The sequence below is a fragment of the Ursus maritimus genome, unplaced genomic scaffold (genome assembly GCF_017311325.1).
Source record: "Ursus maritimus isolate PB19 unplaced genomic scaffold, ASM1731132v1 scaffold_14, whole genome shotgun sequence".
Taxonomy (NCBI): Eukaryota; Metazoa; Chordata; class Mammalia; order Carnivora; family Ursidae; genus Ursus; species Ursus maritimus.
This window is the reverse complement of record NW_024423786.1, coordinates 49,336,068-49,362,039: the sequence shown is the minus strand read 5'-3', so window position 1 is coordinate 49,362,039 and position 25,972 is coordinate 49,336,068. Positions and strand designations below refer to the sequence as shown.

Sequence of the window (25,972 nt, the reverse complement as noted above, 5' to 3'; positions counted from 1 at the left end):
GTGCGCACGTGACCCATTTCCCAGGATCCACATCAAACAGGCTGCTTATGAAAACCACTTTAAATTAGAAAAGGTAAGAAGCATCAGTGCACACAGATGGGAACAGACAGAGGAACAGAGGGCCCAGCCCCGTGTGCAGTATAATCACCCCACAGCCCAGTGCGCAGTGGGGGAGACCCCTAGGAAGGCACAGACAGTTGAGGCCAGGGCGATGGTTCTTCTGGGTGTGGCTTCAGGCCACGCCAGCTCAGAGGTCGGCCTTCCGGAAACTTGCTCTGTTCAAGGAGTTCCTGGGGGAAGGATGAGGTGGGTCAACATGGCCAACTCCAGAGTGCTCATCAGCCTCCCCTCCTCCCCCTCCTCCTCCTCCTCCAAAGATCCCTCTAGAATTCTACTCCTTTTCCATCCATTCTGCTCTGGCCATGGGTTCACAGAATCTCTCTTGGAATCTACCAATGAAACTAAGAATTGTGCCCATTTTACAGATGTGGAAATCGTGGCTCAGGAAGGTGAAGTCACGTGTCTGGGAAATGACCTAGCCAGGATCTGAAGTGGCTGCCCGGAGCCGGCGCAGCATGCATGCACGTCCCCATAGTTGCATGTTTGTGCAAAGCTGTGAGCGTGCGTGCTGACAGGCCCATGTAGGCCAGCACCCGTCTGTGCCCGCCTCTGCCCTCTCGATGACAGCTGGGGGGCCGGGGTCAGGCACCTGAGGCCCGCAGTGGTGGGCGCCAGCAGCTGGGGCAGGCGCTGGGTGAGCAGGGGCTGCAGAGCCTCCCGCAGGCGGCCGTAGTTGCGCTCCAGCTCACGGTGGTACTCCTTCTGGTCTGGTCCTATGAGGGCCTTGTTCTTCCGCAGGGCGTCCTCACACCTGGGAGACAGACAGCAGGAGGTGCTCGGGGGCTAGCAGTCCCGAGAAAGCAGGACTGGAGGTGGGGGGCAGTCCGGGGGTGGGGTAAGGAGCTATAATGGGAGTCTGTTAGGTGGGGGAGACTTAATGAGAGCCAGAGAGGTGGGAACTCCAGAATGGACATCCGGGACACAGAGAGGCTGTATGGGGTCAGGAAGGCAAAGAGCCCATAAGGGGGGCTTGCAGGGGTCAGGCCTACTTCTTGCAGAAGTCCTTGAAACAGAGCCGCAGCTTGTTATGATGCCTGAAGAGTTTGGGGTCTTCTGGGATCTCTGCCAAAAATACCTGGGCCACCTCCAGGGGGCCCTGCAGGGAGGGAGGGGCTCATGAGAGTGTCTGCATGGCCGCTGGGGTGCCTCAGGCAGCCTGCCTGCCCCCTGGCTGTACCTGGTTCACAGTGGGCCCCACAGAGCCCTGCAGCACCATCTGTAGCATCTTGGCGTCGGGCGGGTCCTGCTCGGTGGCGAAAGCCAGCTCCCGTGTCTTCTTCTGCATGTCCTCAATGGCCACCTCCACTGGTGTCAGCACCGTCTGTGGGGAGGGAGGGGGGTTGGCTGGCACTGGCTGGGGCCTGGAGATGTCCTGACCCAAGCCAGTCCAGGGCAGCTTGGACCCCTGCTGCGGGTGGAGAGGGATTCCATGAGGCCGTGTCATGAACAGGGTGTGGGGACGTCTGCCTGCGTGGGTCTGGTGGGGGTGGAGGGGGTTGCGGGGTCTGGTCTCAGCCTCCTATGTCTGGCTCTGGGGACTTTGGTCTGGTTCTGGTCCAGCCTCCGATTGGCTAGGTCTGGAAGTAGAGGTTTGAGTCTGAAGACTGGTGTCTGGGAGCTGGAGTTTGGGGTCCTCTCACCTCCCCAACCTGGGTCTGGGGTACCCGGGCCTCCCTTGATCTGGGGTCTCTGCCTCTTCCCTCCCTGGGCCCGGGGCGCGGCCCACCTCCTCCCGGTGGCACACGCGGATCCGCGTCTTGATGTAGGGGAAGGCGTGGTCTGTGCTGAGCAGAGTCTTGCGCTTGTGCTGTTCCGGCAGCTCCCCGTGCGCACGCCCGTCGGGTGTGAAGGGCGTACAGAACAGGAAGGTGCGCAGCCCGTAGTTGCGGTCGAAGTAGGTCACCCGGTCCTTGAGCTCATAGGTGTCGAAGTGCGGTTCCACATAAGTGATCTGGATGTAGGCCTGGGACGCGGGGCTCAGGTATGAGGCTCCCACAGCCCCAGTACACACACTTGGGGCTTGCCAGCCTCCCTGCAGGGCCCCATCCCTGGAGAAAGGGGATGTGGACTTCCTTGGGTCTGGGAGCTTTAAATCTGGGGTCCCACAGATCCCGAAATCTCGATGTTTGAGAATCTCCCAACAAGAAGAATTTGGGGTCCCCAAGGGAGATAAGCTTTGAAGTTTGCCAGAGAAATAGGATTTGAGCATCCCTAGGAAATAGTACTTTTGAGTCTCCCTGAAGATAGGATCTGGGGGTCCCCTGGGATGGTCAGGAGCCCTCACCTTCTGTGGGTCAAGCTTGGTCTTGTCCACGGGGTTCGAATCTTTGACAATCTCGACCACGTCCTCCCCAAACCTCTCCGTGTAGAACTCCTGGGGACACGGGGCTGACTCGGGGCCACAGAGTAGCAGCACCCCCACTCCGCCCAGCGCAGCCCAGTGCCCGTCTACCCCCTACCGCGGGGACGTGCCTCCAGCCGGTGAGAGATCTCAGCCAGTTTCGTGATGGACGGCTCCTTATACACGAACTCCTGCTCGTCCAGGTCGCCGAAGCGGGCACCATAGAAGCCCACGCGGAAGTACGTCCCGAACACGCGCTGCGTCTGTGAGAAGGGGAGCTGTGGCCTGGGATGCCCCTCCGGAGGCCCCCTTGCCCCAGGGATGCATGGCCCTGAGGCCCATGTGCAGAAAAAGTGGGCAGGGCCAGGGAGACTGCAAGAACATTAAGTCATAGGCACAGTTGGGGGGACCCTGAGACCCAGATGATGGCCAGCTGCCCACACCCTCTTTCTCCCCAACCCTGTCCCTGCCTCCCCAAATCTTTGTTCTCGCCCAACACAAGCCCCTACTTTCTGATTATCCCTCTCATCCCGTGCAGTTCTTCAGAGTCTGGGTCTCAATATGAAATTAGGACTAGGGCTCTACTGCTTACAGCTGTGTCCTCAGTGCCTACAGGGCTGGGTATACAGCAGGTGCTCAATAAATGCTTAAGTGGCTGAGGAAATGCATAGCCCTCTGGGACAGAGGCTCTGGCTCTCTCGTTTCAGGGCACTCCCCCCCCGCCCCAACCAGGTATACTACCCTCCGCCAGAAAGGAAGAGCGTAGCTCCAGTTCACTCACCAAGGCCGATCCAGGCAGAATGGGGCGGGCACAAGGGTAGTGTGGTAGGGGAGGGAGACACAAAGTCATGGGAGAGGTCAGAGGTGAGAGCCCCCAACCCCCAGGGTCCTGGTTATGCTGCCCCATGAGTACCATTCTTCGGGCAGAGAAGAGAGATGCGGGGAAGGAGGGGACCTGCCCATCCTACCCGGCCCCCACCCAGCCCTCGCATCCTGGCTCTGGGTTCCTGCCTTCTTTGGCCAGAAAATTCTCCCCAAACTAGGAGATGCCTAAAAATAGACCCAAGTCGGGGAGAGGCGGGAGAGGGGGAGCACAAGATGGCAATGAGGAGCAGAGATCCTGGGAGAAGCTGGGGGAGACAGTGAGAGACAGAGATCCAGAAAGACAGAGAGTGTGAGCAAGACAGGGAGAGAAAGAGGGAAAGAGACCACAAGACAGAGACAAAAAGGAACACAGAGACAGACAAGGAGGGAGTCAGAGCCCCTTCTTACAGGCAGTGACCAAGCTGGCCCAGCCCAAGGGGAGGGAGGGGTGTCTCTGGAGAGCTCCCAGCTGGGTGAGTCACAGGCTGCCCTTGGGATCTGGGGCAGGGAGGGGGACCTGGGGGAATGGGGGAAAAGGCGGAGGGTGCGTCATTGCCCACTGAGCACCAGCCCCTGCGGCCAGGCAGCCATGTTCCTCCAGCACCCCCTGGTGGTCCCTGACCACTGCTGACCAGCCATCACAGGGGGGCCCCAGAGGCAGGTGGCCACTGGACTGACTCACCTCCCAGCCAGAGCTCTGTGGGGGAGAGAAGGGTCAGGGTCAGCTGAGCTGTGGTGAGGTGGGAGGTAGGGCCAAGGGCAGGCTCTGAGAGGGCATTCTGGGCCTACCTGGTGCATGATCTTGGTGAAGGCCTCCTGCAGTTTGCCATGCACGGCAGCCAGCTTCTTGTAGTCTCGGTGGGCTTCCAGGATGGGGATGAGGGTCTTGTAGACCTCGTTCACTGCCTCGTAGAGCCCACCCTGGGGGTGTGGGCACATCAGGATTCCCAGTACCTCCCTAGTTTTCTCTCCTGCCTGGAACAGCCCACCCTCTGTGCAACTGCCCATCCTCTAGGGCTCCATCTTTCATCAACTCCTCCAGGAAGCCCATCCTGACCACCCCACCCCAGATGGGACACCAGTCTTTCCACTCAGCCCCCAGAGACCCCTTCGTGGTCTCTACCGTGCTTGCTATGGACCAGGTGCTGTGCACACCTATACTTTACCCATGTTCCTTCATCTGTGAGAGGAGGGGTTTGTTTTTGTTTTTGTTTTTGTCTTTATTTCTCAGAAAACTAAAACTCAGACATGGCTCCCCAGGGCCAGGACCTGAACACCAGCCCTTTTGGCCTGGTGCCCAAGACTTCCACACCCAACTACCTCTTGGCACGTGGTAATGGCCACTGCTAAGTGCCCCTCACTCACAGCTGGTGCCAGCATCAAACTGGGCACACAGAAGGCACCCTGGGATGTTTGCTGACCAACTGTGAGAGGTCTGTGTCTGCTGTCCGATCTATTCCCAAGGCTTTTGTTTCTGAGCCTTTAACACGATGACAATAATGAAAACCCCACTAGGGGGCTGGCAGCACAGAAAAGAATTCTCGCTGGAAAACCTGACCCTGAATCTGAGTAGGGCTCCAGATCTAATCACCAATTTCCATAAACACGGGGGACTGAGGAACAGGTAAAGCAACACCACAGGGATGCAACCAGCCCTGGGTGGGCCAGAAAACCCCTTGGAACAAAGCCGGGGTCTCCAACAAGTGAAATGCAGGGGAAAACCCACTTGCTTTCACACAAGCAATCAAACTGGAGAAAACCTTTTTACAACAGCGGACAATACAACACCTGGGCCTCAACCTATCAAGGAAAACGTTAAAAACCCTTATCGTAAAAAGTGGCGAATTAATGCCCTATCTTTTGTTCTTGTTTTCTTTCTTTGATTCAAAGAGCCTTAAGAGACTTGTCAGTCACAGCCACTGTGGGTCTTCTATGGATCCTGATTCAAACAAACCAACTGCAAAAAGAAAATTGTTTCAAGATCATCAGGGAATCTGAGCACAGACTGGTATTAAAGAGTTGCGTAAAAGGATTTCATCAGTGAGGCTGCACAGGGAGGTACTTGTGTGGGTGACGGTGTGATGGGTAGGGTTTGTTTAAAGCTTCTCCAATTCCAACACACACAGGACTCTCTGAGATCTTGTTAAAATGTAGGGTTCAGAGGGTTGGGGACCCAGGACTCTGCATTTATAGCAAGCCCCCAGGTGATGCCCATGCTGCTGGTCCTCAGCCCACACTGAGTAGGCAAGGTTTGAAAAAAAAAAAAACCTCCGGCAGAATGGTCATGTTGGGTTTCATCAATCAACTTGTGAAAATTAAGATCTTGTCTTTTTATGTATATACAAAAAAAACCCCAAAAAACAAAAAAACAAACACATAACACAACAACAAAAAAAGCCATCAAAAACCAAAACCAAAACCAAAAACTAGAGGCAAAGAAAAGTTGAAACAAGAACATAAAGACTGGTGGTTGCTGGATTTGAGTGCTGGGTGTGGGGGCGGTAGTGCAACCTTTTCTTTTATGTGTGCTCGAAATTTTCTCTAATAAAAAAAAATTTAATAGCGGCTGAGTGTATGGAAGGCTGACTACGTCCAGGGCATGTGTTAAGGGTTTTACAGGGAGAGAGGCAGGTAACCCGAGCTCGTCTGGGTCCCCGTGGTCCTCAGTCAATCCCCTGCCCAGAAAGGAAGCAGGTACTGGGCCCGTCAGTGGAGCTGATGACACCACCCGGGCCCGAGCCCTGCGTTCTGTGGGCACCCGCGGGCCTCACCATGGTGAAGTAGGCTGCTGCCTGCTCCAGCAGCCCCACCAGCCCCAGCTCCGTGAAGTGCTTCCCGGAACAGAAGCCCTCCTCGTCGGGTGACAGGATGTCGTCGGAGATGGCAGACTCCTCCAGCACGTTGGATGAGATGTTCTGGGGTGGGAGGTGGCATCAGGCCCCAGCCCGGGCCTACCAGTGCCACCCCCTGGCCATCAGGGCCCCCACTGCCCCCAGCAGCTCACCTGGAAGGAAACGCAGCCCACAGGCAGGTAGCGGCTGTCCTCCAGCAGGGCGAGGTACTCGGCCACCAGGGCGGCAGCGTGCACCATGCACTGGGCGGCCTCTGCGTGGTTGCCCAGCTCCGCGTGCTTCCCCGCCATGTTCTGCAACCACGTCAGCCGCAGGTCGGGGGAGCCCTGGTAGCCACGGGCAATCCTGGCATATGGGTGGGGGTGGTGAAGAGGATGGGGACTCGCCTAGCCCCCACGCCTACCCCTCACTGGTCCACTACCTTTGCTCATTACCTCCCCCATCGGTGCTGCTCACCAGCCAGGCTCCTCAGCTGGAACGTTAAGCCACGCCCCTGTTCCCCTCGCTTCTGCACCACGTCACCACACACCAGGCCCCCACCTCCCATTCGCCCCCGTGCCTCCCCTAGCTCCGTCACCTGTCCCCCACCTCCCACTCTCCTACTTCTTCCCAAATGCCCCTCACCTCTCCTCCAAATCACTTGCCCCCTGACCCATCACCTGTCAGCACCTCACCTGTCTCTCCCACCTGTCCCCCTCACTTGTCCTTATTCTCTCTGTCGTCCTCCAATTTTTTATTCAAGGTTTTATTTATTTATTTGTCAGATAGAGAGAGAGACAGACGAGTGCAAGCAGGGGGAGCAGCAGGCAGAGAGAGAAGCAGGCTCCCCGCTGAGCACGGAGCGGGATCACGACCTGAGCCGAAGGCAGATGCTTCACCGACTGAGCCACCCAGGCGTCCCCCGTCCTCCAATATGTTCCCCTGGCACCCTTTTCACCGTCCCTTCACCTGCTCTCTCCTGCCTGCTCACCTGTCCCGCTCCCCACCGGCTCCACCGTTGCCTGCCTGCGGCCGAGAACAGCTGCAGGGCCCCGGCCCTCCGCACCTGTACATGAGATCGATGAGCATCTCCGGGTCCTCCTGGTGCTCCTTCATCTTCACCGTGTCCGTCAGGATCATGTGCAGATTGAACATCAGGTCCTGGACCTGCAGCAGGGGCATGGCCAGGGACAAGGAGGGCATCGAGACGGGACCAAGAGCCCTAGTGGCGGGGCTGGGGGCAAAGCAGGCAGAGCGAAGATGCCGGCTGAGGAGGGCGTGGCGGCGGGCCCGGCGGTGTCACCTGCTCGGCGAAGGTGCTGTCCCGCAGCCCCACGTCCTCCTCGGCGTAGGTGAGGATGGTCTTGAGTGACCGTCTCAGGTGCTCTTCGCTGAAGCTCTGCGTTGTCCCCACCAGGGACGAGAGGGACATGGTCACCTGCATCTTCACGCGGGCGAAGTTCTAAGAGGAGCCGGGGAGGAAGAGCACACCCGTGAGCCTGGGACCCTCACCCCCAGGGCCCGCTCGACGTGCCGACCTCTCCCCTCCCACCGTCCATCTACTGCACCAACACTCCCCGGCCCTTGCCAGAGCCTTGGGTAGACCCCGCCCTATGCCTGCCGTGCCCACTCACGTTGCCAATCTCGAAATTCTGGCGCATGAGGAGGTAGAGCGAGGCGCTGGCGTGAGTGCGGATGGTGCTGACGCGGCTGCCGCAGTGTCGCAGGAGCCTCAAGCAGAGGTCGGCGCACAGCTCGGTGTCCTCCTCGAACAGCAGCTCTGGGAACTGTCCCCCAGGACAACACAGACACCGGTCAGCCCCTCCCCGACCTGGCACAGAAGGTCCCTGATGCGGACGTTGGCAGGGGCGTCTGTGTTCTGCCCCCTCCGGCCAAGCACAGGGGGCTTTAGAATCAGATGCGGGGTTAAGCCCTTGCTGTGTGACCCTGGGTGAGTGACTCTGCCGCTCTGGTCCTCGGTTCCCTCCTCTGTAAGCTATGGCTAAAGAGTGTCTGTCTCATGAAGTTGCTGAGCACATAGTAGGTGCTCAGTGGGCTACAACGATTACCCAGAGCCCTGCCTGTCGAGTGGGGCTTACCTTGGACACCAAGGCTCGCTGTGTGGCCAGGCCGTGCTGCAGGAAGAGGGCACTCTGGGCGCTGCCCAGACTGTACAGCACGACCTTTAGCACTGCACCCAAGATGCTCTCCCGGGCCTCTGACAGCATCACTGTCTGTGGGGGATGGGGGGTAGGGAGTCAGAGCCAGCTGTTAGGGACTGAGCTGCTTCCGGGGTCAGGGAAAGAGGGATTCTAGAGTCAGAGATCACAAGGCACGGTGGTGGGGTCAGAGGTCAGGGAGATGCTGGCTCAAGCCCTACCTGCACGATGATCTCCAGTGTGTCTAGAACCACCAGGCTGGCCTCGGTTGCCAGGTTCCCATCCACCAAGGCCTCATGTTCCATTTCATCCTTGGTCCTGGAGAGGATGAGGGGGGTTGGGGGTTGAGCTCTCTCCTTCTCCCTTAGCTGCTCTAGGGGCACCCGTTCTCCAGAAACTGGTCTGAGCCCAGCAAACTACTTCCTGTCCACACCCACTTGTCCACGCGGTCCGAGGTCTGTCTCCAGTGCGTGACGCTCTTCCGCCAGCGTACGTTCTCCTGGTTCCCAAAAGGGCTCCTCTCTGAGACGCGCAGGCGCGTGTTCACAGATGGACAAAAACGTAAGGACACGTGACCATGAGGAGAAGGGCTCAGGCATTAAGGTGCACAGGTGGGTAACCCATGAGGACACCGGGTGACACATACATGCTAAGCGAACACAGTTAAACATGTAGGATGTGAGAACAGACAGGGAACGCAGACACCCACGTGCGTAAGGACGATGCACACACTTCTTTCTGGGAAAGGTGAGGCAGACACAGAGGTAGGGATGCCCCCTTCCTGGGGTCCCTCGGACAAAGGCTGGGAGCAGCCGGTGGGGACGTGCACAGGGTACATCTCGCTCTCACCACGACTCCGCCGGACCATCTCCTGTCGTGCCCCGATGGTGCCCAGGATGGCTTCCTCCAGACGGGCCTTCATGTCTAGTGACTTCTTGAACGTGAGGCTGTTGATGCGCTCGAAGGCCTTTTTCCCCTGTGAGGACGGAGAACGGGCTCCAGGTTGACTCTGCCCTTTCCTGTGGGACCCAGGCTGCCTGGTCGCACTCATTCAGGCCTTTCTGACCTCGAGGATCGTGTGCTTGGAGACACAGCTCTCCCTTTTACTTCAAGGCCTTGGCACCTTCCAAATTCTATTCACAAAGACAATTCTCCCTTTTCTCCTTGGCTCAGCCCAGAAACGGTCCACCCCTTGACCCTCAAACCCATTGGAACCTGTGCGTGAAGACAGTTCACCCCTGCCTGGTCCACGCACTCAGTCTCCTGGCCCACCCCACCCCCATCCCCACACCTTGTACTCAAAGGCAGCCAGGCAAAGGTATAGCAAGTCCAAGAGACGACCGAGCTGAGGGAGGGCAAGGTCAGCGGCCCAGCGCTGCAGGAGGGCGGGCTCAGCGTTCTTCAGTACCCACAGCACACACACCAGTAAGGTCCGGCTGGACTCGGCAGAGAGGGGACAGCCTGAGCGAGAAGCCTGGGGCCAAACAGGGGAGAGGGTGCTTAGAAGGGATGGAATTGATTCTCATTTCCTCCAAACTGTGATGAGAACTGGCCTATCAGCATATCCTTACGTAACTTCTATTACCAGGTTGGATGGTGTCTCTGGGGACCAGCCCCATACTCACTGCCACTGGGCCCTGGGAGATGCTGGCCCGGGAGCCAGGGGCTAGGGGGCCACCAGCGATGGCCATGGCCACTGAGGGGTTGATGGTGCCTCCGATGTCCCCTTCCCCTTCTGTGTCTGAGTCGAGCATCGAGGCCAGTCTTGATCGTTGACCTGGGCCCTCTAGGGGTGGGGGCAGGGGGACAGAAGAATGAGCCCTTGGTAAGTAGTGCCTCTATCTCATAGTCTAGCTCAAAGTTCGCCTCCTCAGGGAAGCCTTCCCTGATACCGCTCCCCCAGCCCAGGGTGAAGTCTCCAGGTCTCTATTCTCAGAGCTCACTTTTTGTGCTTACAATTAGGTATATTTATCATATAATTGTCTGTAAGATGACGCAGGCCTGAACTATATCTGCTCTGGCTACTGCCATATGCTCCACACTCAGAATGGGGCCTGGCCCAAAGGAGATGTAAATGTTTACTACGATGATGATGATGATGATGATGAGAACAATGGCAGGAATAACAATAATAATAATTAATAATAAAAGCTGCCACTATGATTATAGCATCAATCGGAACTTAGATAGAATCTCCTATGTGCCAGGTGCCATTCTAAGCACTTGGAAGATATTAACTCTTCATCTTCAAAACAACCCTATGAGATAAATGCTTTTATCATCCCTACTTTATGGATGAGGAAACTGAGGCACAGAGAGATTATGTCACTTGCCTGGGGTCACACAGCAGGTAAATGGTAGAGATAGAGTCAGCTTCCAAACTCTATGATCTTAAAAGAGTAACCCCCAGAGCCCCCCGACCAAAAAAAAAAGTCTCACCAGAGACCAGAGCTGCCAACAAATACGGAACTGGTCTCACCCCAGAGATTCTCGAAACAAAGGGTCGATTGAGTTTAACTAGAGCTCCAGCCCAGCTTAACCTAGCTCAGTTCCTGACCAGACTGAGGTGACTAGCCCATTTTCCTATCTGCATAAGGGAGGGAAAGAAGAGCTGTCACTGGGAAAAGATGACATTGCCTCAGTCCCGATGATTCGTTTACGTACAACATCCAAAATACGGTAGCAAATTATAAGATGTAGGAAGAGGCAGGAAAATATAATTGATGAGGAAGAAAAACAGACAACAGAAGCAGGCACACAGACGACCAAATGTTGGAGTTAGCGGACAAGGATGTTAATACAAGGGGAGAAAAGATGGACAAACGTGGATAAAAAGATGGCCAATTTCAGTAGAGAATTGGGATCTACAAAAACGTGCGCAAAAATCAAGCGAACATTTTATGGCCGAAAAACATAACATTTGAAATTCGGAACTCATGAATGGGGTTAACAGAAGACTGGACGCAGCCAGAGAAGACCGAAGCAGTGAGCTCAAACACAGGTGAATGGAACGTTTCCCAACTGAAAATGTAACAGAAAACAGAACAGCACAGCAGGCACGTAAGATGTGATTGAAAGGTCTAACATACGTGTAATTGGAGTCCCAGAAGGAGAGAAGCGAGAAAATGAGGCAGAAAAAAAATATGCAAGAGGTAAAGACTGAGAATTTTCCCCAAATGACAAAGGGGATCCACCCAGAAAGCCTAAGTCTATGCTTCCAACTGTCCCCTGTCCCTTGTCCCCCAGGTGCCAATGAATGTTAAATAGCAGTGACAGAATGAACATGGGGCTCTGACCATCCCCTCACACCAATGTTCCCCACCTGCCCCTCCTCACCTATCAGGGGGTGACAGTGCCTCAGTACACTGCTCCCCAAATTTTCAAATAACCCTAGGAAGTAGTGGATGCGACCACTGTCCCCATGTAACAGGTGAGAAATCTTTAGGCTCAGAGAGGTTAAGGGCTGGCCTGGGGCCCCACAGCAGCACATTGGAACCTCTTCCTCTGACCCTACCGCCCATGCTTTTATTCCTAACCCTGCTCCCCGCCTTTCCCGACCTGAGCCGGTGTGATCAGTGAAGCCCCTGGATCGTGTAGCCCTGTCCTGCCCTGGCCCACTGACCAGCAAAATCATGCAGGCGTGGCAGCGTGTCCCGTGAAAGTGACAGCAGCGGCAGGTACAGTTCAGCCACACGGGCCTTCACAGCAGCCTCGGCGTAGCGGGGGTCCGCGTCGTGCCCACAGAGCAGGCTGTGCACAGCGCTGATGGCCTTCTTGTGCAGCAAGGATGCCCTGTGCGGGGAGCAAGGAGCTCGGGATGGAGCAGATGTGGCTCTTGGACCTTTCTGCCAGCCCGGGGACCGGAGCGGGCCTGTGCTCACCCCTCGGCCTCGGGCTCCAGGGCCAGCGCTAATTCTGTCAGCAGGAGCCCGGCCAGGAAGTGCTGCTGTCGGAACGGCCCACTCAGCTCGAACATGCTGGTTACCTTGGGGTCTGGGGCCTGGCTGGAGAAGGTGGAGCTCTGCAGAGGGTAGGAGGAAAAAGCAGGGATGGCGGGAGGCCCGGGGTCAAGGGTCAGAGGGGAGAGACTGGCATTAACCCATATGTGAGGTGACAGGGCCTGGAGTCAAAAGTCAGAAGTCAGAGAAACAGCAAATCGAACCCCAGGCAGGAATTAGGATTTAGGGGTGAGAAATAAGAAGCTGGTTCCCCTCCCTAAGAAATTGCCAAGAGTGAGGGGTCAGAGGTGAAGGGTCAGACTACCCGGGCAGTGGCCCACTCTGAAATGGACAAATGAGAGACCCACAGAAGGGGGGCTGAAGGCCAGGGGTCCTAGTCAAGAGGAGGAGCCAGAAGTGAGGCCCGCCCACCTGGGAGGTGGTGGAGGACACAGAGGGCGAGGGCGAGGCCGGGGGCGACAGGGGGCAGCAGGGGAGGTTGAGGGTCACGTAGTGCTCGTGGCTGCACAGGATGCGGGTGAAGTCCATGCGTAGGGTCAGCAGCAACGCTGGGTTGGGGGCCGACTGCAGCCGCGTGGCCACCTGTGGGGGAGAGGGTCAGCGGGCGACCTTCATGTTCCTCTGCCCACCACACCCACCACCCCGTCAGTCACTGCAAGGGTGCCGTTCCCAGCATGCCCATCCCTACCTGCTTGTAGTGGGCCCGGACCAGGCTGAAGATGAAGCCGCGGTCCACCAGGGACAGCAGATCGCTGAGGAAGAAGGCCAGGCTGGCGTTCAGGCGCTCGGCCAACTCTGCATCCTGGGGGCAAAGGGCCTATCAGCCCACGCCCACGTGTCCCCTTGAGCCTCAGTCTCCACACTGGGCCTGGCTCCCACAAAGGCCACCAGTGACCTCCAGGAGCCGTGTCATTGTCCCAAAGCCTTGGGGCTTCTTGACACACCCTTATTTCTGGGCTCCAGATACAGCTGGCCTTCCTGGTTGTCCTCCTCCCTCTGTCCCTCCCCTCTCCCACGGTTATATATCAACACTCCTCAGGATTCTGTTCAGAACATTGTTTTCTTTCCTTTCATTAGATTTGAATAATACAATATGGATGGCAGAAACGGGCTGCTGACCTCCCCCAAGTCCTCTCTCGCTCAGAGTATTGAAACCCTTCTTCACAGGTCAGAGCTAGGTAAAGACTACATTTCCCAGCTTCCCTTGCGGCTGCTAGTAACCACGTGACCACGTCCTGGCCAATGGGGTTTGGGAAGAAGTGATAAGGTCACTTATACAGAGGCGACAGGTCTTCCTGTTCCCACCACCTGCTACGCCTCATGTGGCTGGAACCATGGTGAACCATGAGGCCAGGCCCACACCGTGGAACCCCCTGCAACCCACCTATGCTCAGAAATAATCTCTGGTCACATTTAAACCACTTGTGATGATGTTCAAGCAAATTAAACTCTGCCCTAACTGAAACGCTCTCAGCAATCATTTAACAAGATGATACTGAGCATCTACTATGTGCCATGCCCTGTGAAGGCACAGACATGGTCCCTGTGACTTATCCAACTCACGGTCTTGTGTGGGGGGAAGGCAGCAATAAATAAAAGGATTGGAGATAGTTCCATGTATTTTGAAGAAAACTGAACGGGGTGCTGTTCTGAGAGAAGCCCGAAAGATGGGAAACAGCCAAGACAAGAAAGGCATCCTGAGCAGAGAGACCAGCAAGTGCAAAGGCCCTGGGGCAGGATGTGCCTGGCAACCGTGAGGAACAGCAGGACGGCTGCTGTGGCTTCTGAGGCCTAGATGATGCTTGTTCTGCCCTCATGCTACCTACCATGAGCCACAGAGCGGTTAGCCTCGGTGGCCCTCAGTTCCCTGCAACCCAAAGAAACAAAATATAAAACCTGCCTTAGCTCGGAGTCCAGAGGGAAGCAGAGACTGGGTCTTTCTAGTACACTGAGCCTGGTAGTCAGTGCTCAATAATGTCGAGTGAAGCAAGGAAACCACTCTGGTCAATCACTGATGCCCCACTAGCAGCTGTGACGATGCTGCTTCTCGGGGGCGTCGTTCCTCCCTGCGGCCCATTCTCAGGGTGGTTTCCTCACAGTCTGGCTCGGCCCCTAGGAATACCAGCCCTTGGGGAGGCTCCAGTGGAACAAGGTCGAGAACTTTGAGCCCAGCCCAGAGGTCATGGGAGATTGCACAAGGGCTGACTTGGGTTGGGCCGGCATTTCAAAAATCTGGAAAGTTCCTATCAAATCCAGAAGTTCCATTTCTTCTGAAGAATCAGGCATTCTGGCCACAGCCAGTGGGTACATGCCCTCTAGTCCACCCTAAGCCCCAATCTTCCCAGGTGGTGAGGGTGTGGGCTCTGGAGCTGGTGGCTTGGGTTCAAATCCCCATTCCCCATTCTGCCCTTTCTCAGTTGTGTGGTATCAGGTTGTTACCTGATCATTCTCTGCCTCCATTTCTCCATCAGTAAAACGGAGATAACTTCATGGAGGTGGTTGGGAGACTTTAATGATGTGATCCATCTAATGTGTTTAAGATACACAGTAAGTACTCAATAAATGCTCAATATTATTACTATTATCATTATTATTATTGCCTACCTGGCTCTTGTGAACACTGGAAATTAGTGATCCAGGACCTGGACAATCAATGATCCACGTCTCAGAACATCAATGCCCATTTATTGAGCACTTACTGTATTTGGCACTGTGTTAAGTGCCAATGGATCTGCTCTGTCCACGGCCCCATCCTCATCAACTCCCATCCCCACCTTTGCTCACTCCACTCCAGCCGCACTCACCTCCTAACTGCTCCTCTAACAACTCAGGCATGGTCCTACCTCAGGGTCTTTGCACTTGCTGTGCCCACTGCCTGGAAGGCCCTTCCCCCAGCCATGGCACAGAGTGCTCTTTCCCCTCCTTCAAGTCTCGAAAAGTCGGCTCCATGAAAACATGGACTTGGGTCTGTTTTGTTCACTGCTGTGTCTACCATCCGGCAAAGCACTGTGCACACAGTCAGCGCTCAAGAAAGAGATGCTGAGTGAACAGACCGATCTGGCACGGGGGTTCATGGTACCCCTGCCTGGCTGGCTCTATGTTCTCTCTCAGACCCTTCCCATTGAGGCCCGTTCCCGCACACCTTGTATACCCGGGTGATGACTTCCAGGCCCACAGAGCCCACGAGGGCCGCGATGTCATCCAGGAAACGCCCAGGGAAGCGAAGCTTGCGGGGTGTGTCCAGCCGCTGGCCCAGAAGCAGGTGCAGCGCCATGCTTTTCACCTGGGGGTGGGATGAGAGTGGAGCAGGGCTTGAGGGACTGAATAGGGGGGCTCACCAGAAGGGGGCAGGGCCCGAGGGGTTGTGAGTGGTGCTTAGTAGCAAGGCACAGTGGCTAGAGGTGGGCATAAGGGGTCCTGGGTGCCCCGACTCTTAACACAGGGCTTGAGCCAGCAGTGGGTGGAGCCCAAGTGGGTCCTAGGCAGGATGCAGGGGTGGGGAGGCTGAGGGAGCCTGGGCGGAGCTGAAGTAGGTCTCCAGGGACTAAGTATGTGGGTAGGACAACAGGTAGGGCTCAAGGAGTGGGATTTGAGGGAGCCCTGACTGGGGTTTGATGGCCCACCAGATCGGGGCGGGGGGTTTGCATCTAGCAGTGGTGGTTCACGGCACCGCTTGAAGAGTTTGGGGCAGAGGTCTCGAGTCTGATCCCAGGGATTCCCTCTCTCTCTGGTGATATCTCTTGAGAGGGAGGGGTCTCCTCACTGGTTAGGGGGGACTCTCAGTGGTCTCTACAATTTCCTAGGGAAGGTAGGGGGGTCATCTCTCCATGGAGGGGGTTTCGGGTAAGTTTCAGGGGGCCTCTGTTCAGGGAGAGATCCCCTTCGGTGTCTCTTCTCTCTCAACATAGGGGGTCTCTTGGGATCATTTCTCAGAGGTCTTAGGTGTAATCTCAGGGGCTTCTCTTCCAAGGAGGGGATCTCCCCGGGGCGTCTCTCGCTCTCGGGTGGGGAGGAGGGTGTCTCACCATGAGCTGGAAGAAGAACCAGGCATGCTGCAGGACGGCCTCTCGCACGGTGCTGCCGCTGACCACCCACTGCAGAGCCAGCTCCTCGTGCAGCAGCTGGGGGCAGGGGCAAGGGTCAGAGAGAGCGGAGGAGCCTGCCCCGTGCCCTCGTCTGGAGGGCATAGCGGGGCTTGGATACAGCGGGATGGCTCGGGGTTAGTGCAGCCGGAGACCATGCAGGAGAGGGAGCGGAAGGAGTCGGCACACCCTTTCCCTGGGCCCTCCAGACCCTGCTGGGCTTCGGGGGAGACGGGAGCTCCGGGGCCAACACGGAGTCGCCCACCCCCTGCCTCCCACTACCTTCTGCACAGTGGGTCTCGGCTGGGTGGCTGGTGGGGCCAAGGAGGAGCCCTCGAGGTAGGAAGAAGTTCGGCTAGAGCTGCGGTCGATGGCCTATGATGGGATGGGGTGAAGAGGATGGGATGGCGACGGGGGGTTAGTGAGGGTGCCGGCGGTATGGGCAGGGAGGAGATGGTCGGCATGGATGGGACACAGATGTATCCGTGTAGACAGACCGCAGGGGCATGAATGAGAGGGAGGAGACGGCAAGGAGAAAGTGGGGGGGGGGCGGTGATGGGAGGGGATGAGAAGCATGACAAAGAGAGAAGGGGATGCCCAGCAGGGTGGACAGAGGAGGTGGGAGCAGGGACAGGAGCCCATTGGCGAGGGTGGAGGCACAGACAAAGGCGGTGGAGTGATGGGGTGGACGCGGTGAAGATCGAGGGTGAGGTCAGAGAGCAGGAGAGAGTCCGTGAGGCCGGGGCGGGTGGAGGAGAAGGGCAACGAGGTAGAGGAGGGAGCGCAGACAGGGGAGCGGAGTAGAGACACGGGGTCCAAGCGAGGAGAGAGAAAGAAGAGGGAAAGAGGACAGAGGTGAGTGGAGATGCCAGCGAGATGCAGCAGGAGCAGCAGAGAGCCCCGGGCTCCAGGCCTGGCCCTGTTCCAGCCTTGCTTGCCTCAGTGCTCCCCATTTGTGAAATGGGGATGGCGACCCCCACTCCCCTCTCCCCTCCTCCTTTGCTGGTTGGGAGGTGAGCTCCCTGGCAAGGAGAGGAGACCCGAAGACGGAGCTGGCCTGACTCCTGGAACCTGCCCAGGCCCCAGCACTTGAGGGACCCTGGTTCCCACAGCCCCAGCAGCGCCTTGGCTCCTCAGCACACACCAGACGGACCTTCTATGGTGAAGGCCAGCCTTAGGGTCTCCTCCGGCATGGAATGCCCACCCTCCCACCACCTCGTCCCCTTCTAGGTGCTCTTCGAGGCCCAGCTGACACCTCAGAGAATGAGGGCATTGGGGAGACCCTCTTAAAGATGCTGGGGGGCCGGCAGGGCCCACGAACCCAGATTTCCAGCAATCTCAGAAGACTGTCCAAAAGGTCCCTTGCTGCTAACAGTCCCCCGGCCCGCCTTCAGTGCAGGCTGCCTGCGTGGTAGGCACGGAGCTGGAACAAGGTCTGGGGCCAAGTGCGCAGGGAAACCACCCCGGTGACCTCCTTTCAGTGCCTCAGGGGCTCTGAGCTCGGTCCCCAACCTTTGCATGTGCCTTTCCCTCCACCTGGAACAGCCACCCTTCCCTGGGTGGCTCTGTCTCACCCCTCAGGTCCCAACAGAAATGTCATCTCCCTGGAGAGGCCCCCAGACCACCCAGGAGGCTGTTCGTTTCTTTTCAGGCATTTTCACACCCTGCACTTACACACTCGTGTGTTTGTATGATTGGTGCCTATCTCCCAGACGACCTGGCGGCTCAGCGGCCAGGCTGGACTGAGATCTATCCCAAGAAAATCCTGCCTGTGATGCCCTAATGTGTCCCCAGGTTCGGGACCACTGCGCTAAACACTTTGAGTCTTGACCACATCTGAAAATTCAGAGCCTCGGGCGCAGGGCGAGCCCGCAGCAGAGGGAGAACTCGAGAACTCGGACCCAGGTCTGTCTGAAGACAAAGAACACCAGATCCCTGGGAAGGGGCAGAGTAGAGGAAGCTGCCCACAGAAGTCTGTCTGCCTGAAACAGGAGGGGAGGGAGAGCCCAGAGGGTTAGTTCCGGCCCTTTGGCATCCTTCGGATTGCTATGTCAAGGGGACAGATGAGTCTCCTGAACAGAGTGGATTAAAGGGAGAGAAACAGGCCATGCGAGGCAGTGAGGTTATAGTGGCTGGATTTGCATATCCTTTGCATGCTATTTGCATACCACCCTGTCCCTCCTGTCTCTGCCTGAGGCTGTAGTCTGTATGGCAGCAAAAGGCTGGTTAAGATGACAGTGATGCCCACAACACGGACTTCACAGCCCCTAAACAAAGGCAGGAGGGGCCTGCTGCCTCCTTCAGGCAGCCCCCCTAGGTTAGTGGGCCACAGCCAGGAAGGTGGGAGGAGCTCATGCCAAGATGGAATCACACGCGTGCAGGGGCAGGTAAGGAGGGCACCTGTCTGGGGTCGGCCCCACAATAAGGGGGTGCCCGTCGCAGCACAGCCTTGCTGCCTCCTGGAGCATAGGCAGAATTCACCCAGGAGTGTGAGCGGTCGATACCCTGGAGACACACGGGGAAGTGGTAGAATCCATGGGCAGAAGGCGGGGAGAAGGGCACGGAACACCAAGCGTGAGCGCTGCCCGGGGCCATACACGCACCCTGGGCATCCACGCGCAATCCTGGCAAATGCACGTGCACATACGTGTGTGGGGTCCACGCGCATCTGCTCCTGTGGGCGTCCGTGCATGGAGGGCACGTATGTATGTGCCCTGTGCACCCACATGCATGGGGTCTGTGAGTATATGCACCTGTTCCGCTACGAACACACTGCTGCTTTCAACCAGGCCAACCTCCAGCCGCCCATCCTTGGGTCGGCCTTGGAGTGCGGAGCCCAGGGCAAAGTCTGAGTCCCAGCTCCCGAGCTGTGACAGCCACAGACCAGCCCTGCTGCCCAGAGTCAAGCTTCCGTCCATGCTGCTGTCCGGCGTGTCCTGCCCTCTGTCAACCCTAAGATCCTTCACCCGCCCACCTGGCAGCCGTGGCCACTGAGGCTAGAGACCCCAGGGCCTACCCTCGCCCTACCTTGCTGGCCAGGATGCGGGAGACCTCGTCGTCCACAGAGCCCGGGGCCACGGCCAGGTCGGGGTTGCTGCTGCTAATGCTCTTAGAGCGGGCCAGGTAGAGGCTGGCGGGGCGGCCAGGGCCACGGGCCAGCGTGGCAGGCTGCACCGCCACTGGAGGGGCCCCTGAGGATGGAGCAAGACGGTCAGCCCCCTGCCCCTTCCCGGCAGCTGTCCTTGGTAAAGTCACTTTCTGTCTCTGAGCCTCCAGGCTTCTCGCCTGTAAGATGGGCATGCTAACGGCTGCTGCCTCCTAGCGATCTGGGGGAGACAGACAAACCCCAAGAACGGTGCCTGGCTCGTAGTAAGTGCCCAGAGGGGTTAGCAGTTAGTATTAATTACTTACCAAACAGAAAAAATCCAACTGTATTGAGCGTTCACTGTACCAAGCCTGCTGTACGGATTACTATCTCACTTACTATCACCAGCACCCCCATAAAGGGATGACCATTATTATCCTTGTTTTACAAATGGAAAACAAACCCAGAGAGGTGAAGTCACTTGCCCAGGGTCACAGAGTTTGTAGGAGGCAAAGCTGGGATTCGAACTTGGGCAGCCCAGCTGTGTCTCTGCTTCCATCTATGGCAGATGCTTGTTGACTGGCTGAATGACCCACCAGTCAAGCAACAAAGACCACCAGTCTGGGGGTGAGGGGAGGAGTGAACAAAAACTCTCTCTCTCGCAAGCTGCCCAAACCAGCAAGATCTGTACGGCCTCCAGGCCTTTGCACATGCTGTTCCCTCTGACTGGGATGCTCTCCTCCCAGATACGCCCTGTCCCCCAGGGCCCTCCCACCAACACTTACCACTTGGGAGGCTGGGCTCAGTGCCAGGCAGTCGGAAGGCATACTGGACATAGGCAGCCAGCAGCGGGCAGTGACCACGGGCATCCTGGGCAGCCTCTAGACTCCGGTGGACAAGGCTGACCACATGGGCCATTGCTTCAAAGGCCCCACGACCTAAGTTCACTGCCAGGCAGAGCAGAGGTCAAGTGCCAAAACCCAGGGCCTTCTACCTCCCCAAGGAACCTCCTATCTCCCACTTTTCCAAGGGGTCATGGGGCCAATCAAAGGTCACAGTGCACCTGCTCTGGGCCCAGGGGGCTGGGAGCCATTTTTCAGAAAGGAAAACGGAGGCCAGAAAGATAAGTGGGCTATAGGGCACCTAGGACCAGGGGACTGAGGGGCCCTTTTCCAGATAGGGAAACTGAGGTCTGAGGCTATGCTCGCTTACCGATCTGGCCGCCAATGATCGGAGGCCGCACGACTAGACGGACGAGCTTGTCCAGCACGTGGTGGGAGAAGGCAACAAGGGGCTCGGGGCTGGCGAGGCGCAGGGCTGCTAGGCTGGCCCGCAGCTCCTGCTCCACGGTGCTCTCGCTCAGCACGGTGTCCTTGAGGCGGAATGGGAAGGCCCCCTCCTCCAGGACATGCACCAGAGTGAAAAACTTGTCCAGGTGAGGGTCCTGGGGTGGGGGGAGCTGGGGTGAGCGGGGGGGCCAGGGGTCCGTGGCTGGGAAGGCCCCGGAGGGTTGGTGGAGGTGCTCAGTGGGCAGAAAACCAAGGCTGGGGACCAAGGAACTGACTATAAATGAGGAAAAGGAAGAGCTAGGAGCTGGAGGGAGGACAGAGGGGGAGGGGGAGTGACCACAGAAGTGGCGAGGGACGCACTCGGGGAGGAGAGACCATGCAAAGGCCCAAAGCCCCAGCCGGGATGGCCACTGGCATGGCCGCCCCCGCCTGAGTCAGCAGCTTCCCTGGGAGTTGGGCCTCGCTGATCAAAGTCACGTCCGTGGCCTGAGGCCAGCCTCCCTGGTCAGCGGGAACTGTTGCTCAACCCCAGGGCCGGACTCCTGGGTTCCCCCCACCCCCTACCTGCGGGTGCACAGAGGACACGGCAGTGAGCTCCACGCTGAACACGCCCTTGTGGCCGTCCACCCAGCGCATGCCCGGCAGCGCCACCTGCAGGAGGGACCCACCAGGTGGGCACTGGCCCCCCCTCCTGGGCCGATCGCGCCACCAGCCCCAGCCCCAGCCATTGCAACACCGTGGGTACAGCACAGCCCTGGGGGGGGGGCGGGGAAGAGCCAGGTGCCAACCCAGGGGGGTGCAGATAGGAGGGAGTACTATGGAGATCCCCTGGGCAGGCTGGAAGCCTGGGGTACAAACGGAGAAACAGACAATGGAGGCCTGGGGTGGACATTACTGAAGGGAATGAATCGGGAAAGAGCATGATGGGAGTACTTGAGGCCCCCAGGGCATTAATGACAGCTCAGGGGTAAGTGGGAGGGTGACAGCATTAATAGGGGTGATGTGCCCTGGAAGAACTACTGGGGGGATTGTGGTCAGGGAGGCAGGCAGGGCTGCGAATGGGGAACTGGAGCAGAAAGGCAGTGGGGAACAGTGAGTACAGGGGCGGGGGGCGGTAATGAGGCCAGGCTAGTGGGGGACAGGGAGGGACACGTGGGGACAGTAGGACACACAAAGACAGTACGGAGGGGGACGGAGCAGCCAGGGGCCCCGGAGGCCCTAACAGAGGGCAACAAAGCTCCCAGGAGTATTGATGGAAAGGAAGGCACGGCACCGACTGGGGAGCACGAGGCGGGTTACTGGGGGACAAGGCATCGGGAGGGGAGGCAGGGGGCCAGGGCACATACGTCTGGTGTGAGCACAGAGTAGCTGGGTGGGAGCTGGTCCACGGACACAGGGAGGCAGAAGGGGCCGGTCCTCAGGCGGCCATGCTGCAGCAGTGGGATCCACTGGGGAGAGGCTGGGGGTCAGGTCTGGGGCCAGACGCAGGGTCAGCAGGGCCGGGGGTGGGGATGAGGGCTGGTGGGGGGCTCACAGTGAAGCCCACAGGAGTCTCCAGCGCTGTGCCCGGCCGGGGCTGGCAGCTGACGTGGTAGAAGGTAAACAGCAGGTGGTGGTTCTCGGTCACACAGGCTGGAAGACGCAGCTTGAACTCCTCGTAGAACTCTGGGGACCTGGCAGGGGGGTTTGCTGGGGACGGGGACCCCTGGCCCTCCCCACCCCCTCTTGCAAGTCGGCCCCCGGTGCTGCCTGGCCCCACGGTCTGCTCTCCGCCTCAGGCTCCCCCGCCGGCTCTCCTGGCCACAGCCTCCTCCCCTCCAGCTGCCCCACGGTGTCCCCGCCGCTGCCCGGCCCACCAGCCCGCGTACTTGCTGTGGTAGACCACGGGGGTGAAGGCCTCTCGGGTGAACTCACTGCAGCTGGACTTGCCAAAGATGACCTGGGGGAGGCCGCGCGTGAGGGGCCCACCGGGGACCCCCCCCCGCCACCCTCCCCCCACCCTGGCACAGCCACTGACCGGCAGGGCCTGGCTGGGGTCCTCGCCCGCCATGTACTGTACTCGCACGGTGAGGTTGCGCACGGAGCCCTGGCGGCTACTGAAGTTAAGGCAGTGTGGGTACACGTACAGCAGGTTCCTGCGGGGGCAGGGGGGCATCAGAGGGACAGGAGGGGCTGGGCTCCTGGCATAAGCCAGGCCTGGGACACGGGGGGATGACGGTCATGCAGCTGGGGCACTGAGGGCAGCATACGGGGCAATTACGGGCACCAGGCAGGAGATGTCACTGGCAGAGAGTGGGGGACAGGTATGCGCCCTCAGAGCATAGATGGGGGAACAGTACAGCAGAGGGTGGGGACACAGAGGGACTTTGGGGGCACTAAGGAGGCATAGGAGGTGCCGAGCAGGGACAGATCGGTGCTCAGGGTCGGGGTTCCAAGAACATGGCCCAGGAGGCCAACAGTCAGGCCCGAGCCCCACCCGGGCTGACCAGCCCATCCCTCAGCTCAGGGGCCTGACTGCCCTTCCCCCAGGAAAAGCCACTGAAGTTACGAGTCCTGTGTCTTGGGTGGAGAAACTGAGGCCAGAATCAGAAGTAGGGCTGGGCTAAAGTCAGAGTTCTGCCTCTCTCTCCCACGGCTAATTCTGCACAAGCCCTGACCTCCTTCTGGGCCTCAGTTTCCCTACCTGTATAATGGGGGCATCGAGCCTCCCAGCTTAGCCTTCATAACAATACCAGTAATGAGAAACAAGGGGAGCAACAAGGATTGTACCAAACGTTAACGTGGAACCTACCGCAGGCCCAGCTCTGTTCTAAGCGCTCAGCATGAAACAACTCATTTACTTCTCCAAGCAGCCAAAGAGGGGGGATGAACGTTCCTCCCATTTTACAGGTGGGCCGGGGGGACAGAGGCACTTGCCCACAGTCATCCAAGGAGCAGAAATGGCAGCTAGCACTGATCCGGGGCACACGGGGGTCCTGGAGTCAGGCTGCACGGTCTTGGGAGAGTCTCTGCCCCTTGTATCCCCCCTCCCCCAGCTTTAAACCAGGCCAGCACAGACCCCAGCATCACAGGCTCGTGGGAAGGGCATGAGGAAACCAGCCGCCGTGAGGGCGCTGAACCGCGGCCAGGCAAACCATCAGTGCTAAGACGCTCACTATCCTCACTGCTACGGTTACTGTTACTGTTGTCATCCCTTCCACAGGTGGGGAAACTGAGGCTCCGAGCTTCAGGTTCCCCCAGCAGGGCCTGGGCCTGTCCTCAACCAGTGCCCCCCCAGCCCACAGCTGGCCCCAAGCCCCAGCCGGCGTGATCTCAGCGTGGACTAACCGGACATTCACCTGATGCAACTGTCGCGCCACCGCCAGGCCCTTGCACAACCCAGGGCGTCCAGCTGGTCGGTTAACAATTGACCGGGGGTTAATGGGGACCTGGGGCATAAAAGGTGGCGGCAGTGGCGCCGTGGCCGCACCCTCTGAGCCTCAGCCATGCCCAAGCTCGCACTGTGCCTACTATGCGCCCTGGCCACGGCGGCCCGGCCTGCCTCTGCAGCTCCCACGGGGGGCCTGGAGCCGGCACAACACGAGGAGCTGACCCTCCTCTTCCACGGGGCCCTGCAGCTGGGTCAGGCCCTCAATGGCGTGTACAGGGCCACAGAGGCACGGCTGACAAAGGCTGGGCACAGCCTGGGCCTCTATGGCCGTGTGCTGGGCCTTCTGGGGCAGGAGGTCAGCCGGGGCCGGGATGCAGCCCAGGAGCTACGCACAAGCCTTTTGGAGATGCAGGTGGGCACTGCCGTTGGGGCATTGTAGGGTGGGTAGGAGTTTGTGGCAGAGTTGTCTAGGGTAACCAACTGTCTGGGTTTGCCCAGGATTGTGGCGGGGGGGGGGTCCCCTGGAATATAGGACTTTCAGTATTAAATTAAGCAATCCCAGGCAAGCAAAGACAAGCTGGTCGTCCTCCTAACATCCACTATTCATTGATCAGATGGAGGAGGATGCTCTGAAACTGCAAGCAGAGGCCACAGCCCAGGTGCTGGGGAAGGTGGCCCAGGGACAGCAGGTACTGCGGGACAGCATGCAGCGGCTAGAAGTCCAGCTGAGGGGCGCTTGGCTGGGCAATGTCCAGCAAGAGTTTGAGGCCTTAAAGGTAAGAGGCTCCCAGCCCTGGTGGAGCGGAGACTCCGATTTCCCATGAAGAACTCACTTCTGAGCCTGGAGGCCCAGAGACATCTCCAGATCAGCCTCCCAGTGCCATGGCCCCTAACCTATGTGACCCTGGGCAAAACCCCTGTCCCGTCCCCTGCCTCAGTTTCCCCATTTGCAAATAAGGGCAACAATTCATGTCTCAGAGCAGAGACAGGGACTCAACACAGAGAACATACTGAGCACAGGGCAGGAGATATGGAAGTTACTCAACAAATGTATACCATGAGCGTAACTGGTAGTATTTCTTGAGAGCCCAGGAACTACCCATCATGCCTCTTAATAATTCATATCATGCCTACAACCCTCCCAGGAAGCGTGTCCTATGTCATCCCCATTTAACAGATGGGGAAGTTGAGGCCACAGAGCAGCAGTGATTTGTTAGGTCACACAGATGCAGCTGGGGGGTGGACAGCCCTGGGCAGAGCCAGGGGAAGGGAGGTGCGTCGGCCCCAGCTGAGGTTTCTGTCCTGACCCCACAGGCCCACGCTGACAAGCAGAGCCACATCGTGTGGGTGCTCACAGGCCACGTGCAGCAACAGAGGCGGGAAATGGCGGCACAGCAGCATCGGCTACGACAGATCCAGGAGAGGTGAGACTGGAGGGGGTCGGACGGGCAGGGCCGCCTGAGAAGAGGTGTGCCGGGCACCCGGGTGGGGGCCCCTTTTCCTTGGCTGAGCCTCATCTCCCTTCCAGACTCCATACAGCGGCGCTCCCAGCCTGAGCCTGCCTGGGGACACCTGAGGACCAGTCTACACTGAGGGACGCTGCCAAGCCCCGCGCAGCCCCTGCACGAAGAGGAGCTGCCTGCCCCCTGGGCTTGGCCAGAGTGCTGCGGCCTGCTTCTGGCCACAGAGGAGAGACGGAAGCAGGCAGGGACACAGGCAGAGGACATGGCCCGGTCAAGGAGGGGTGGAGGCAGGACATGGGACCCTTCATGCATACACACCCCTCCATTAAAGCGGAGCAGTGGTATTTCACTCTGGGTGTCTGTGTGTGTCTGGGAGAAGCAGTGCCTTGCTTTGCATAACACATGAATA

At 58.3% G+C, this 25,972-nt stretch overlaps 2 protein-coding genes across 2 annotated transcripts in view; one reads left to right on the top strand and one right to left on the bottom strand.

The window, feature by feature from the left end:
- ANGPTL8 (angiopoietin like 8) lies at positions 1 to 25,912 on the top strand. The gene is made up of 5 exons (XM_008708073.2): positions 1 to 73; positions 23,933 to 24,512; positions 24,715 to 24,876; positions 25,415 to 25,524; positions 25,629 to 25,912. The coding sequence occupies exons 2-5, from the start codon at positions 24,216 to 24,218 to the stop codon at positions 25,654 to 25,656; spliced, it is 597 nt and encodes a 198-aa protein (XP_008706295.2). The 5' UTR covers positions 1 to 73; positions 23,933 to 24,215; the 3' UTR covers positions 25,657 to 25,912.
- DOCK6 (dedicator of cytokinesis 6) overlaps positions 43 to 25,972 on the bottom strand; it is a 38,057-nt gene continuing 12,127 nt past the window's right edge. The window contains exons 17-51 of the mRNA XM_040628272.1: positions 22,748 to 22,865; positions 22,599 to 22,669; positions 22,265 to 22,403; positions 22,077 to 22,178; positions 21,295 to 21,381; positions 20,654 to 20,885; positions 20,227 to 20,388; positions 19,384 to 19,547; positions 16,639 to 16,731; positions 16,300 to 16,395; positions 15,417 to 15,557; positions 12,963 to 13,076; positions 12,686 to 12,856; positions 12,197 to 12,336; positions 11,938 to 12,107; positions 9,941 to 10,101; positions 9,607 to 9,789; positions 9,165 to 9,291; positions 8,753 to 8,837; positions 8,537 to 8,633; positions 8,256 to 8,390; positions 7,791 to 7,943; positions 7,460 to 7,618; positions 7,223 to 7,323; positions 6,330 to 6,522; positions 6,097 to 6,240; positions 4,115 to 4,246; positions 4,008 to 4,022; positions 2,593 to 2,718; positions 2,405 to 2,494; positions 1,847 to 2,083; positions 1,298 to 1,441; positions 1,110 to 1,216; positions 710 to 871; positions 43 to 290 (exon numbers count right to left, since the gene is read on the bottom strand). Of these exons, the coding sequence (XP_040484206.1) occupies positions 248 to 290; positions 710 to 871; positions 1,110 to 1,216; positions 1,298 to 1,441; positions 1,847 to 2,083; positions 2,405 to 2,494; positions 2,593 to 2,718; positions 4,008 to 4,022; positions 4,115 to 4,246; positions 6,097 to 6,240; positions 6,330 to 6,522; positions 7,223 to 7,323; positions 7,460 to 7,618; positions 7,791 to 7,943; positions 8,256 to 8,390; positions 8,537 to 8,633; positions 8,753 to 8,837; positions 9,165 to 9,291; positions 9,607 to 9,789; positions 9,941 to 10,101; positions 11,938 to 12,107; positions 12,197 to 12,336; positions 12,686 to 12,856; positions 12,963 to 13,076; positions 15,417 to 15,557; positions 16,300 to 16,395; positions 16,639 to 16,731; positions 19,384 to 19,547; positions 20,227 to 20,388; positions 20,654 to 20,885; positions 21,295 to 21,381; positions 22,077 to 22,178; positions 22,265 to 22,403; positions 22,599 to 22,669; positions 22,748 to 22,865 (4,594 nt within the window). The 3' untranslated portion in view covers positions 43 to 247. The remainder of the gene's footprint in view (positions 291 to 709; positions 872 to 1,109; positions 1,217 to 1,297; positions 1,442 to 1,846; positions 2,084 to 2,404; positions 2,495 to 2,592; positions 2,719 to 4,007; positions 4,023 to 4,114; positions 4,247 to 6,096; positions 6,241 to 6,329; positions 6,523 to 7,222; positions 7,324 to 7,459; positions 7,619 to 7,790; positions 7,944 to 8,255; positions 8,391 to 8,536; positions 8,634 to 8,752; positions 8,838 to 9,164; positions 9,292 to 9,606; positions 9,790 to 9,940; positions 10,102 to 11,937; positions 12,108 to 12,196; positions 12,337 to 12,685; positions 12,857 to 12,962; positions 13,077 to 15,416; positions 15,558 to 16,299; positions 16,396 to 16,638; positions 16,732 to 19,383; positions 19,548 to 20,226; positions 20,389 to 20,653; positions 20,886 to 21,294; positions 21,382 to 22,076; positions 22,179 to 22,264; positions 22,404 to 22,598; positions 22,670 to 22,747; positions 22,866 to 25,972) is intronic.

What these genes read in the sequence shown, in the direction of transcription:
- ANGPTL8 (XM_008708073.2), top strand. Translation starts at nt 24,216, where the DNA reads ATGCCCAAGCTCGCACTGTGCCTACTATGCGCCCTGGCCACGGCGGCC. An exon ending in CAAGCCTTTTGGAGATGCAG is followed by an intron (nt 24,513 to 24,714) that starts GTGGGCACTGCC and finishes TTCATTGATCAG; the next exon opens with ATGGAGGAGGATGCTCTGAA. An exon ending in CTACGACAGATCCAGGAGAG is followed by an intron (nt 25,525 to 25,628) that starts GTGAGACTGGAG and finishes TCTCCCTTCCAG; the next exon opens with ACTCCATACAGCGGCGCTCC.